Below are 14,321 nucleotides of genomic sequence, written 5' to 3'. Positions count from 1 at the left end.
CAGTTTATCTCATATGCTCATGTCTCACAGACACACACACAAACACACAATTTCACTCCATATAAATGGAATAATACTTTTGCAATGTTATAAGATTTTTATTATGTATGCCTTATGGCAAATACTATGGAACTTGCATTATTAATTACAAATATTTTAATAGGTGTTATACAGAAAAGAGTATAGTAAAATCAAGCAAGTTGGGAAACACTCAGTTTTAAATGCATTCTTTTATTGTAGACCTCAAAGCCTTTAATAAGTAATCTTCACTGTGACTTCCCAGGTAGAAGTACTTCCCAGAAGTACTGGCTGTGTATACTTAACCTCTTCTTTTATAGAGCGTCTTTTATTTCAGAACATCTGATGAGATGCTATGCTTTACATCAGAAGGTGAAATGTGCAATTGTTTTGAGAAAATCCGTACCAGGAGCAAGGCCTCTTATCCCTCCTCACAGAGAACAAGAGCACTTGTATGGGGGCTGTGATGAAGTCACATCCAGACCCCAACCGCACGACTGACTATGTGAAGTGGACAAGACCACAGAGCAGAACAAGTAATTTTTTTCTCACATTTCTGTAAGGATGATGAAAAGTAGATGCTGCTTACAGAAATCAAAGTTGAAGAACGAAAAAAGTCAAAGTGGAACGGAAAGTAATGTTTGGATTAGGATGTCATCTGAACATGTCTTTATTTGAATTAATCATATTATCTCCAAAGCCTAGAGAAGACATTCAAAATAAATCTCAATGTGGAAAACTTAAGGATAAACAAATCGTGGCGACCACAGACCTCTAATCATCAATGACATCTCCCGTAGATAATGTACATTCAGTATTTATGAAGATACACCTATAGTGATTAAATTCTCAGAACATATGGTCTATTTTCCTCATATTATAGAAATTATAACATGAAGAGATAGTCATTTACCATAATCACAGCTTTTAGATAATGTATAACTAAAATAAATATGTAAGTTGACATACTTCTCTGATAGATTCTAGGAAAGTAATTTTTCTCCTAAAAGTTCATATTGATCTCTCTAAACAACAGGTCCAAATTCTTCTTTCAATCACACTTATACTAGGATTTGGATATTTTGATATTGAGTTTTTATTACTATAATTCCATGGTAGCATTATTTCTTTATATTTTTCCTCTTTTGCTGGTTTAAGTAATATATCTAATAACACTTCATTGAATTGTGACTCTTTAGTGACATTGTGTAGTCCCTGGCATTCAAGGTGTGTTTTGCTTTGTCAAAACGTCATCTTCTTGTCATTTTTAAAAGAATACTTTGCTAGCATTTTATAGTGTTTTTAAGTCTTCTACACTTTGAAGAACAACTTTGAAGAGGAAACTATTTTTCAGGACATGTTGCTAATTCTAACATTAACAAGTTTTATTATGTTTGTAGCTATTTTCTTAATTATCTCTCAAACCTGTCTAAGTGTCTTCATTGTTTCTTATGTCAACTGCTCAAGAATAAGATCTCAGAGTAGTGGTAATCTGCTGATATATGTGTCTGACAAATCTGAGAATGTTTCTCACAGACTTAAATTCTCTAAAACCACATGTTCACATATATTACTTAAAACCTCAAGTGTAAATCTGTTAGCCTTTTTACTAACTGAAACTTACCAAACTTCAGAAATAGCTAATTACTTACATGTCTTGAGCCTGCAAAGGAAAATTCAAGTGCATTTCTGTATGGAAAAGAAAGTGAAAGTGAAGTCGCTCAGTCGTGTCCAACTCTTTGCGACCCCATGGACTGTAGCCTACCAGGCTCCTCTGTCCATGGGATTTTCCAGGCAACTGTACTGGAGTGGATTGCCATTTCCTTCTCCAGGGGATCTTCCCAACCCAGGGATCGAACCCGGGTCTCCCGCATTGTAGACAGACGCTTTACCGTCTGAGCCACCAGGGAAGTTCTCTGTATGGAAAAACTGTAACAATTGAAAAAGAGAGGGACTATCCTTGGTGGTCTAGTGGTTAAAAGTCTGCCTTGCAACGTAGGGGATGTGGGTTCGATCCCTGGTTGGGGAACAAAGATCCCATATGCCGCAGAGCAACTAATTCCATGTACCGTGTATTGCAACTTAAGATTCTGCATGATACAACAAAGATTCTGCATGCCACAACTAAGACCCAGCACAGCCAAATAAATAAATATTTAAAGAAAGGGGAAAAAAAGAGTTTCTGCCATGTTTTTCCCATAGGGCAAAGACATTAATCCACAAATTCCAGCAAGGGAATTAGAAATGAACAGATATGTCATCCTTTCCATACATTTTTTCACTAGAAAGCTAAAACATGCTTTAGTTATGACATTGCTGCCGAGGTACAATTTCTTCTCTTTTGACTCCAACCCCATCTGACTGACAAATTCTCTATCACTGCTGGACCCGGCATCTCCTCATTTGTTGCTATGAAGGCATTCTCAGGATCATTCATTATGTCCCTAGTCTACGATTAAATTGTGACATTTCTGCCTCTACATCATTGTTGAGTTGGTCTTCATTTGGTCCCATTAGAAATTCTCTGCCACTGGAGTGGTTTATTCTCACTGTAATGTCATAGTTTTTTATTTAATCTCTTCCTGTTTATTCCAAAATAATGAGTTATTTAAGTCCCTTTCATGGAAGAATTGACATTTGAGCGAAGATTTAGAGATGATGAGGGAGTTCACCAGAGAGGTAATGGGGGTTAAGAGTGCTCCAGGAAGAAGAAACAACCAATACCAAGGCTGTAGCGTGGGTGAATGACAGGCTCACTCAAGGAAGAGCAAGGAGGCCAGGATTGTTGTGGCAGGGAGAGAGGCAGAGAGGAGTGCAGTATGAGGTTAAAGAGGTAAAGAAGAGCTGGGTCATGTAAGACTTTGTGGGCATGAAGTAAAGATTCTTTGTTATTGGTCCACATTCCTTTCCACCTCCCCATAGTGAAATCAGAGATAAAGACAGTGGTCTAGAAACAAAGAGACACAAAGACAAAGACAGAAGTATACAGCTATACATTCATATATGTGTATATGCATATGTGTAGCGGTTTTAGTTGGAATTATATTGAAATTCCATGAATTTTTCATGTGCTGTGTTGGAAAACAACATAACAGACATGGTCCTGATTTTGAGATTTATAATTAAAATTATGATTATAAATAAAAATGTAAAACATAACTTTTAAAAGGTATGCAAATCCATCATTAATAATACAAGGCAAGAGCTGCACTGTATATGTTAATCAATGAAGAATGTCTGAAAAATATTCATTCAAAATATATTTGTTGAGCCAGGCACTATTCCAGGTGCTGAAATACAGGGGTGGACTTAAATCCCAGTGGAGGGAGACAGAAAATTTAAATATACATATATATGTATAAGAAATAATATTAATAAAATTCATATATAAAGTGATAAATTCCATGCAAAAGAAATTACCAGGGTGAGAGTGATCAAAAGTACCATGAAGAGTAGCATTGCCTGCAATTTAAAGTAGGGGCAACAGGGTGAACTTCACCTTAAAGATACTTCAGCAAAGTTGTGAAGGAAGTGAGGAAGCTGTCACATAGATAATAGAAAGAAGTGAGTTCCAGGCAAAGAGAGTTTCAGTTCTTTGGGTATAGGAGCACTTTTGATTATTTAATTGCAAGACTAAACAGAATGACTTATTGGCACTGAGGCAAAAATACCAAGTCACCCATGGGAAAAATCAGGTTATCTTAAGATCTGGAAATAGAAAACAGACACAAATTCTGAGCAATAGAAAGTGGGTCTTGATTTTTTTATACCCAGGGAAGTTACTCTTCATGTATAAGGACAATGGGCAGAGATTCTCAAACATGTAAGAACCCAAGAACTATAGAACTCACAACTTCTACATGAAAAACTGTTTATGAAAACCAAGCAACAATAAAAATAAATGAGTATTGAAGAAATTGGGTCACAAAGATTAGTGGAAGATGTTAAATACAGACCTAAGGTTGAATGACTATGTGAATTGTAGCTTCAAAATTGCATATTATAAACATTAACAACCCAAAAATTATTAACTAAGAAAATTCAGAGAGTGGGAGGAAGGGGCAAAAGAAATGTATTTGAGTTCAATTTTTTAGCTGTCAGCTGAATTCTAGTGATATTACCTAAAGATGAAACATAGCTAAGAAAAAAATAATTAACCCAACTTTAAAATATTTTATATTTTTTAACTTTAGGTCTTTTAGAACTAATAATGCTTATTATGAAGATTCATTTATCTAAAAATTGGTAATAGTTTGTTCCACTTCAGTGTTTTGATTAAAATAATAATGATTACAATTAACTTCTGTTTAAAAAGTTATCTGTATCTCAATTTCCACCATTCATCCATTTTCTATTTCAATTTATATATGTGCATATACAGATGTCTCAAATGATCAAATGTATACAATGATTATCTCTGGATAATACCAACTTTTGTTGATCTTTTCCTTGTATTTTTCCATTTTACCTAGTCTGTAAATAACAAATTATTATATTTCATAAAAGCAACAAAGTATTTTTGAGACATATAGTCTAATTGGTATTTATTTGCTTAAAGATGAAAACTGCTCCAAACTAGGAGTCCAGTTCTTAACTGTTTAAAAGTGAAAATGAAAGTGAAATCGCTTAGTCATGTCCAACTCTTTGCAACCCCATGGACTTTAGCCTACCAGGCTCCTCTGTCCATGGGATTTTCCAGGCAATAGTACTGGAGTGGATTGCCATAACTCTTTAAGGCTTGGTTTATTAAAACTCTTTCAGCTGAAGGAAGATTATTAATAAATTCCTGACACATTGCTGACCCAAGGCTCTTTACCAAATACCCTGGAATAGACACAGTGGATAACCTCCATGCCTTTGCTTATAAACTATTGTTCCCCCTACTCATAAGATCAGACTTCTGTCTGAAGGCTGCTAGGGAAGAGGAGCTCAGGAAGGAGGGGACAAATGGAACTGCACAGAACCCCAGGGTATTTATAACCATTTCTTTTAAAAAAATTTTTTTTGGCTGCACTGAGTCTTACTTGTGGCATGTGGGATCTAGTTCCCTGACCAGGCATTGAATCTGGGCACCCTGCATTGGGAGCACGGAGTCTTAGCCACTGGACCACAAGGAAGTCCCACAACCATTTCTTCTATTCCTCTAACCTACCCTAGAGAAGAGAACAAAGTGACCTGGCATCCCACAAGTCAAACTCCCTTGAAGAGGTGGTCTAGTTCTCTGATGTCTTTTGATTTTAATATTTAAGCCAATATTCTTGAAATCCTCTAGATGTTTGGGGGTTGTTGTTACTGAGTTGTGTTTGGTCACTCAGTCATGTCTGACTCTCTTGTGACCCTATGGACTGTAGCTTGCCAGACTCCTCTATCCATGGGATTCTCCCGGCAACAATACTGGAGTGGATTGCCATTTCCTTCTCCAGGGGATCGTCCTGACCCAGGAATCAAAACTGTGTCTCCTGCATTGGCAAGCAGATTCTTTAGCACGGAGCCCCTGGGGAAGCTCTGTAATTCCGGTACCCTCAGAGCTATGTCAGCATGAAACTGCATCCCCACATTATTTTTTTCTCCATAGTGCTGCTGTGCTCCTGGGTAGTAACTTTCCTTTCTATTCCCTTTCTCTCTTTTGCTTTGGTATCAAGCCAAATGGATCTAAATGACACCAAGAAAGATGTAGTCTTAGATCAGTTTAAGAACTATCTTAAGGATAGAATCTTAGGGTTGAGGAGAAATCTCCTTACATAAATGTCCTAGATAACTGAGGTTTGAGAAACAGTGGCCAAGTTGTAAAACTGGGAACTTTCTGCCCTGCTTTTGTCACAACGGAAGTGACTCTGTCCCAGAATCGAATTACTACCATTTCCCCCTAAAAAGCACCAGAGCTCCTTGGAGAAGAAAGAGGTTGAGTCTAAGGCTGGGGCATGAGAAGAACTTTCTGTTGCCCTAGAAGGTAGGGAGGTGTTCAAAGAACGGTGAAGTCACATATCAAAAGAAGGCAAGAGGGAGCTTGAAGGGTCTCCCACTGGCAATTCTGCATTAATTTGAGCATCAAAATAAATAATAATAATAATAATAGATTAAAACCTTAGCTGCTTCAACTGTATTCTCATGGTCTCATTCTCACCCTTTCTCCCCACTTTCACCTCTCTCTCCTTTATTTCCTGCCCTTTGAACTCTATACAAGGAAGCAACGTGCTCCTGGTTTTTCTCCTCTTCTGGAGATACATGTGCTCTAACAGGAGTAGAAGTCTAAGTTTTAGTTTTAGGCTTTGGGGTGGTCACAGAGAAAGCAGTCTGTTAACTGATTTAGTTTCTCTGCCACTGAAACCAACCTGGCATGGTCTAATCAGTTCAGTTCAGTCGCTCAGTCGTGTCCGACTCTCTGCGACCCCACAGATGGCAGCCCACTAGGCTCCTCTGTCTCTGGGATTCTCCAGGCAAGAATACTGGAGTGGGTTGCCATTTCCTTCTCCAGGCATGGTCTAATAGGATGACTGATTAGGCTTGAAAGATGACATTTCTGCTTTTGTAGGTAAAACAGTTGAATATCAGAAACTCCATGTGGTTCAATAATACAGTCCATCCAAGCTCATGGGAGTTTTACATCAAACTCCTTAGTGCCAAACCTCAAGCTATTTTAAATTGGTTCCCTGTTTTATTCTCTGAGCCTTTTATTGCCTTGGAGGCCTGAAGAGGAAAGGTGACTGATCCACGGGCAGAACACGGGTCTCCCTGATGACACTGCGTAACACCACCTGTATCTCACATCCATCCCCTCGATCACAAACAGTGTCACAGACTGAAGGCAGCGCTGGGCCAGGGGACCAGAGACTAGTCTTTTCCTGGCTTTCTCATCACCTAACGGAGGAAAGCTGGAGGAGCTGCAACTTCTCTCAGCCTCTCTTCTTTCACTGCAAAACAGAGGCTGAATCAAGACTAAGTTGTGTCTGATATCCCTTCCGGTTCTAATATTTTACAGCTCTTTTCTTAATAGGACTTGGGGGGTGTAAGTCTAGGGGAACAACCTGTGAGTACCATATTTACACATGTATTGGTGTCCTTTATAGAAAGGCACATCCACCAATCAAATAGATCACCAAGGTTAGAGGGAAAAAATGCACTTTATTAGCTGAAACTTGTGGTTGAGCTAAGCCAAAAACAAACCTCTAGACTCCATATTATTTAATATGCTTTACTAATCCATAATATGTCATTTTACATGATTTAGCAAGAAAAACATACTTTAGCTGATTTTTAAAGTTTTTTTCTTTCTTTTATAAATTGCAAGTTTTATTTAGGTGATTATGAAGACTAATCATTTGTTCATAAATCTATGGGCTTCAAATCATGAGTCTCTTTTGAGAGTCTGTAAGAAAATGTTTTAAATGCTTCAGCTCTCTGCTACCCAATTATAACAATGCTAAATTTAGTCAGATTTTGGTTTGTCCTTATCTACAGAATGATGACAATCTCTAATTTGGACTTTCCAATATAAGCATTGTTATGAAATCGTCTGTAGTCTAAGATTGCTTAGAAAAGGCAAAAATAACCTTAATTCTTGCAAATCTGTACAACAATATGCAGCATAAAAAGAAGAAAAGGCTCATTGCATAACAACTCACTAGAACAGTGAATATCCTCAAAGCGTCCTTCCAAGGAGTTACCTAGCTCGAAAAACAATTCTAATTTACTCAAGAACACTTAAAAAAAAAAAAAAAAAACAACAACTGTAACCCCCAGTAAAAATTTTATGAGTAATTCTGGTACAGGCCACACAAGGAACAGAGAAAGTAGTAAGCTATTTAACAGATACGTAGAGGTCACATTTACACCGTCAAATAATTATTAGATCCTTTGGCTCTATTTACTCAATCACCTTTTTCACTTATTACAGAGGTCCTCCTTATAGGAAAAACTCAAGCTCAAAGTCATAAACTTCATTTCTGCAAAACCTAAGAAAGCCAATGAGCTTTGAGCTAATGACCAACTTACTCTTGTCAAAAATTTCTATGCATGTACACCCACGTACGTAAACATTCCCTAGGTAGCCAGAGGTTTTAATCAACTTATCAAAAATCTCAGAAATTTATCAATTTCTGAGACATCATCCCCATTCTCTCACCTAAAACAAAATTACTTTCTTTTCCATATTCAAACGGTAGTATATTTATGTCTTTTCTCCTTCTGTATTTTATGCTATATCCAAGTCTTTAGTAAATAATTTGGCCCTTTCTGCCACCAGAGCATGAACACTATTTACTAACTTATTTAAAACCAAGGTACACAGCATGAACTGGAGAGCTACCCATTAATATTTCAAGAAGTTGAAGAAAGAATTTATGTTATGAAAAATGAAACAGACAGTTAGTTAAAGATGAAGTCAACACAGTGAGGTATCCTAAGGTTCCTGCTGGACAGGATTGATTTGGTAAGTCTTCTCTTCCCTTTTTCCTCCTAGGCATAACAGAACTGTCAAGTAGAATCAGTGTTATCTTTTGTGCTCCTTAAGTTTCCATTTCTTTCTCCTCTTTTTCTCTGTAGTTGATGTCACAGGTATAGGTCCATTAGATGGTTTTCAAAACTGGATTCCAGTCAATGAAAGGGTCTCTAATGACTGCTTTGAATATTTAGCAGCCTAATATTTACTATTCTTTCCAACATCCTTCTTTTCTAGACTACTTCTTCTGTTTAAAAGGCTTTAAAATTCTTCTGTAGATTTTAGACCCATATCCTTTATTATGGCCACTGGATTTGAATAAGTATGAATCTTATAAGTAAAAAATGAACCCAAATTTACTAACACCTAAAAATAATGTTAAGAAGCGTTTTAATGCCTAGCTAAAAACTAGTAGGCACTAACTAAAGAATAAGGACTATCATTCTTGGTCTTCTACAATCAAGCAGATTCTTTGCAGGCTATTTCAACAGGACAACAGTCACTACTTTAGGGTATATTTCTTAAACGCATGCACGTGTAACCTCGTCCATTCCCTCAGTGCATATTTACTGTGCTTCCACTATGGAGACAGGCACTAGGTCTGTGCTGCACACACAACAGTGAGCCACAAGGAGACAGGCCATCACTCTCACAGAACTCAGGTTTGTGCAGGAGAAATGACACTAACCAAAGAACTGCTGGACAGAAGTTGGTTGAATAGAATCAGTAGCATCAATACTGTTTTCTGGTTACAGATAAATAACTAGTGTGATAGGAAGGTCTAGATTATGATTATCTACACCACTAGTACCCCACACATTTACTCTGTTTATTTTTCTACATAACCACTTGGAAATTATCAGCATTAACTACTTGGTGTGTCTCCTGGTTCTGATTCAAGTAGGGAGGAAGAAGAAGGAAACCAGTATTTATATGTATATACCAAGCATGCCTTTCATGTGAGTTCACTTAAGCACTTCACTGCTTCTTACAAATTTGGGAAGAAAAGTATTATTAGCACCATTTTGCAGAAGGAACCAAGGTTAGTTTAGAAATGCTAACCAACTTGTCTAAGGTCACCCAATAGGTAAGAGCCAGGATTTGAATATCTGTAAAGCCATTTACAACTACATTTATACAGTAAACAATATAATTACAGATATACAAATTTGTACACAGATATAAACAATATAGTATATACAAGCAAATATACATATACAGCAAAATAAAATGGTTATTTTAAAAATGCAATTAAAAATACGTTACTCACTGGAAAGTATAGAAGCAGAGACCCAAAAAGGATTGTTTCCAACAGGATAAGGCCCGATGCCCTGATGCTCTGAAAAAAATAACAAAAATAAAACTGTCAATATTAACTGACATTTCTAGGCATGGAACAATATATGCTCTTGTGACAATGCCTCAAGCAGAACAGCATTCTTGACAACGTCTCAAGCAGGGGTGGATAATTAGAAATTGGCTTGTATTTCAGACAGTCAAACTTAACTGAAACATGCAGTAAGATTGACTGTAAAGGTGGGGGTAGACTTAATGATATTGCCAGGGGCTTCATGGAATTTTGTCCTCTAAAATTTGAATCACTATTTAGAAGATCCTGCCAAAATAAGAAATGCCCAGACACAGAACATCTTGCCTGTGTTTCTGAAACATCGGCGACAAATGCATTTCTGAATGCTATTACTAAACCATTTCACAAATCCTCAGCAGTGGTTCCAGTGGATAAAGCAAACACAGGTACAACTTTTGGTGTCTCAATGGTACATCTCCCACCATGTCACAACACAGTCCCCAAAACTCAGTAACAACTTCACTATTTAAATAACATAAATCACATTGAAAACCAGAGGTATCTCACCTTGTGAAATAGTTAAATTATTCACTCAAAATTCAAAAGAATAAGTTGATTTTTCAAATATACTTCCTGATTATTTAAAGTTTGCTAAGCATGGTAGTGGTGGTTTGGTGGTTTAGCCGCTGTGTCCAACTCTTGTGATCCCACGTACTGTAGCCCACCAGGCCCCTCTGTCCATGGGATTTTCCAGGCAAGAATACTGGAGTAGGTTGTCATTTCGTTCTCCATTGCTAAGCATAAATATACTCAATAATCTTGAGATATTTTGTTAGACTCAAAACAGCATTATCTTTGCAAAGCAAAATGCTTAGAATTGTGACAAGAAATACAAGACCAAAAAAAACAATCCCATTTAGAATAATACATTTTGTTTTGATGAGTTCAAATACCAATGCAGAGTAAAGATACCAGTTAAGAATACAAAAACAGGTCATTCTAGAGCACTTGTGTTTTCACTGTGCTGCTGCTGCTGCTAAGTCACTTCAGTCGTGTCCAACTCTGTGCAACTCCATAGATGGCAGCTCACCAGGCTCCGCTGTCCCTGGGATTCTCCAGGCAGGAACACTGGAGTGGGTTGCCATTTCCTTCTCCAATGCATGAAAGTGAAAAGTCAAAATGAAGTCGCTCAGTCGTGTCCGACTCTTCGTGACCCCATGGACTGCAGCCTACCAGGCTCCTCCGTCCATGGGATTTTCCAGGCAAGAGTATTGGAGTGGGGTGCCATTGCCTTCTCCAGTGTTTTCGCTCAGTGCAACATAAAATACATAGACACATTGCTGCTGCTGCTAAGTCGCTTCAGTCGTGTCCGACTCTGTGCGACCCCATAGACGGCAGCCTACCAGGCTCCCCGGTCCCTGGGATTCTCCAGGCAAGAACACTGGAGTGGGTTGCCATTTCCACTAGGTGTAAATATGATATTTTAACAGGGAAATACTTTTAAGTAGTTAAATTAATTTTGCAACAACAAAAACAAGGTGAAATGCTAAACTACAAGTCCATTACATTAAAAAAAAAAGTGTCAGGAGAGAGCAGCATGGAAACACATACACTACCATAGGTAAAATGGACAGCCGCTGGGAATTTGCTGTATGGCTCAGGGAACTTAAACCAGGGCTCTGTGACAACCTAGAGGAGTGGGATCGGGTAGGAGAGAGGTTTGAGAGGGAGGAAACATATATGTACCTGCGCCTGATTCATGCTGATGTATGGCAGAAGCCAGCACAATACTGTAAAGCAATTATTCTTTAATCAAAAATAAATAAGTTTTAAAAAAGTGTCAGATAACTGGACAGGGCAGAGAAATAAAATTCTAATTCCTCTTCAAAACACTGGGAAGACATTACTAGGCATAGAAGAATTCTTTATGTAATCCCTCAAAACAACTCAGGGTCTTCATTAATCTAAGAATTTGGGAACAGAGAAATCAGTTTAGTCAGTGAACAGACTTGATTATTTGAGTGGCTTCTCTCTCTTGGTCATTATTTTAGCTAGCAGATGCTCTTAGTGAAAAGAAAACTTCTATCAGCAAGACTTTAAATGGGTTTTGGCTGACAGAATTTTCAACACAACAAATTACATTCATACCTAATTATGAATACTCCATAGTTTAGTTTTTAAACTTGCTCCAAAATGACACTAATTTAGAGTGAGAGTCCAAAACACAATGCAAGACTGCTTATAAAAAAAAATCTACGCAATATTGTTTGAAAATGAAGGATATAAAAAGAAGCTGTAAAGCTTAGTGGAAAAAACAGACACTGCAGTTAACATTAACTCAGTTTGAATTATGAAACAACCACTTTAGTTAAGTGATCTTGAACTTCAAAGGCCTCCCGTGTAAAATGGGTATCCTAATCTTTGCCATATTAAATCTGACATCTTTAATAAAATATGAAGTACACAAAAATGGCTAGCATCATGACTGACATATAATAAGTAGGTATGCATTCCTCAAGGTAGAAAACATCAGCAGGATTGTGAATTTGAAAACCAGAGTTATATGTAAGTAGCCATAAAAATTGTTCTAAGGCTTGGGATCCAAAATGACCCCAAAAGAGCCAAAAGCCTGATGGTAGAAAACATAAAAGTTCTTTTTTTTAGGGCCAGTGGGTTGTTAGCTATATTGCAACCATCATTATCTCATAACAGTTGTAGTGGTGCACACTTTTACATATTCTAAGAGCAAATAATCTATCTCCTTTATAAGTGGATGTATTAAACAATCTTAAAACTTCATTACCTTCCTTCTGGTTGGGTAGAGGAGCCTGTGATTTCAAATTATAAACTGGAACTCAACAAACAAATGGGACCTAATTAAACTTAAAAGCTTCTGCACATCAAAGGAAACTATTAGCAAGGTGAAAAGACAGCCTTCAGAATGGGAGAAAATAATAGCAAATGAAGCAACTGACAAACAACTAATCTCAAAAATATACAAGCAACTCCTACAGCTCAACTCCAGAAAAATAAATGACCTAATCAAAAAATGGGCCAAAGAACTAAATAGACATTTCTCCAAAGAAGACATACAGATGGCTAACAAACACATGAAAAGATGCTCAACATCACTCATTATCAGAGAAATGCAAATCAAAACCACTATGAGGTACCATTTCACGCCAGTCAGAATGGCTGCGATCCAAAAGTCTACAAGCAATAAATGCTGGAGAGGGTGTGGAGAAAAGGGAACCCTCTTACACTGTTGGTGGGAATGCAAATTAGTACAGCCACTATGGAGAACAGTGTGGAGATTCCTTTAAAAACTGGCAATAGAACTGCCTTATGATCCAGCAATCCCACTGCTGGGCATACACACTGAGAAAACCAGAATTGAAAGAGACACGTGTACCTCAATGTTCATCGCAGCACTGTTTATAATAGCCAGGACATGGAAGCAACCTAGATGTCCATCAGCAGATGAATGGATAAGAAAGCTGTGGTACATATACACAATGGAGTATTACTCAGCCATTAAAAAGAATACATTTGAATCAGTTCTAATGAGGTGGATGAAACTGGAGCCTATTATACAGAGTGAAGTAAGCCAGAAAGAAAAACACCAATTCAGTATATTAACACATATATATGAAATTTAGAAAGATGGTAACAATAACCCTGTATACGAGACAGCAAAAGAGACACTGATGTATAGAACAGTCTTTTGGACTCTGTGGGAGAGGGAAAGGGTGGGATGATTTGGGAGAATGGCATTGAAATATCTATAATATCATATATGAAACGAGTCACCAGTCCAGGTTTGATGCAGGATACAGGATGCTTGGGGCTGGTGCACTGGGACGACCCAGAGGGATGGTATGGGGAGGGAGGAGGGAGGAGGGTTCAGGATGGGGAACACGTGTATACCTGTGGCGGATTCATTTTGATACATGGCAAAACCAATACCATATTGTAAAGTTTAAAAATAAAATTAAATTAAAAACAAACAAATGGTTCCATAATCAGATGTAAGGCCTGTACAAAATCTGTGCTTTGGTTTCTTTTTCCCCTAACACTCGGGCAAAGTTGGTTTTATGGCCTCACTGAAAGAGTGGGTACACAACAGGTGGAACTTCAGGGACAAAGAAGCAATCTCCTGCTCCCTGAAACCTTTCCACATTGACTTACTGGTAACTGGAAGCTCTTTTAACTGGAGCAAAGTACTTTATTTTGTATTTGGTGCTAAAGATTAATACACATGTTGTAAGTAATACAGTGACTTAAGTTCAAAGTCAAGGGCAGGAATCTTTTCCTTAGTGTCTCAGTGATAGGATAAGGAAGGAGAGAGGATGGATTGAAAAACAAGAATGGATAAAAAAGATAATGAACAAAATAACAGAGGCCAAGAAAAAATTTCATCTCTTTCACAGTTTTGCCTGAGATAGAAATGGTGGTACGGGGGACTCCCCTGGTGGCGCAGTGGTTAAGACTTCACCTTCCAATGCAGGGGGTGTGGGTTTAAGCCCTGGTGGGGAACTTAGATCCTGCACGCCTTAC

The 14,321-nt window shown here is 37.7% G+C and overlaps 1 protein-coding gene across 1 annotated transcript in view; it reads right to left on the bottom strand.

Annotated features, from left to right (window-relative positions):
* Nucleotides 1-14,321, bottom strand: part of GPR158 (G protein-coupled receptor 158) — a 298,531-nt gene that overhangs the window by 74,632 nt on the left and 209,578 nt on the right. The window contains exon 5 of the mRNA NM_001206442.1: nucleotides 9,726-9,794. Within this exon, the coding sequence (NP_001193371.1) occupies nucleotides 9,726-9,794 (69 nt within the window). The remainder of the gene's footprint in view (nucleotides 1-9,725; nucleotides 9,795-14,321) is intronic.

The sequence above is a fragment of the Bos taurus genome, chromosome 13 (genome assembly GCF_002263795.3).
Source record: "Bos taurus isolate L1 Dominette 01449 registration number 42190680 breed Hereford chromosome 13, ARS-UCD2.0, whole genome shotgun sequence".
Classification (NCBI taxonomy): domain Eukaryota; kingdom Metazoa; phylum Chordata; class Mammalia; order Artiodactyla; family Bovidae; genus Bos; species Bos taurus.
The sequence above is the reverse complement of the archived record's forward strand: the minus strand, read 5'-3'. Positions and strand labels throughout refer to the sequence as shown.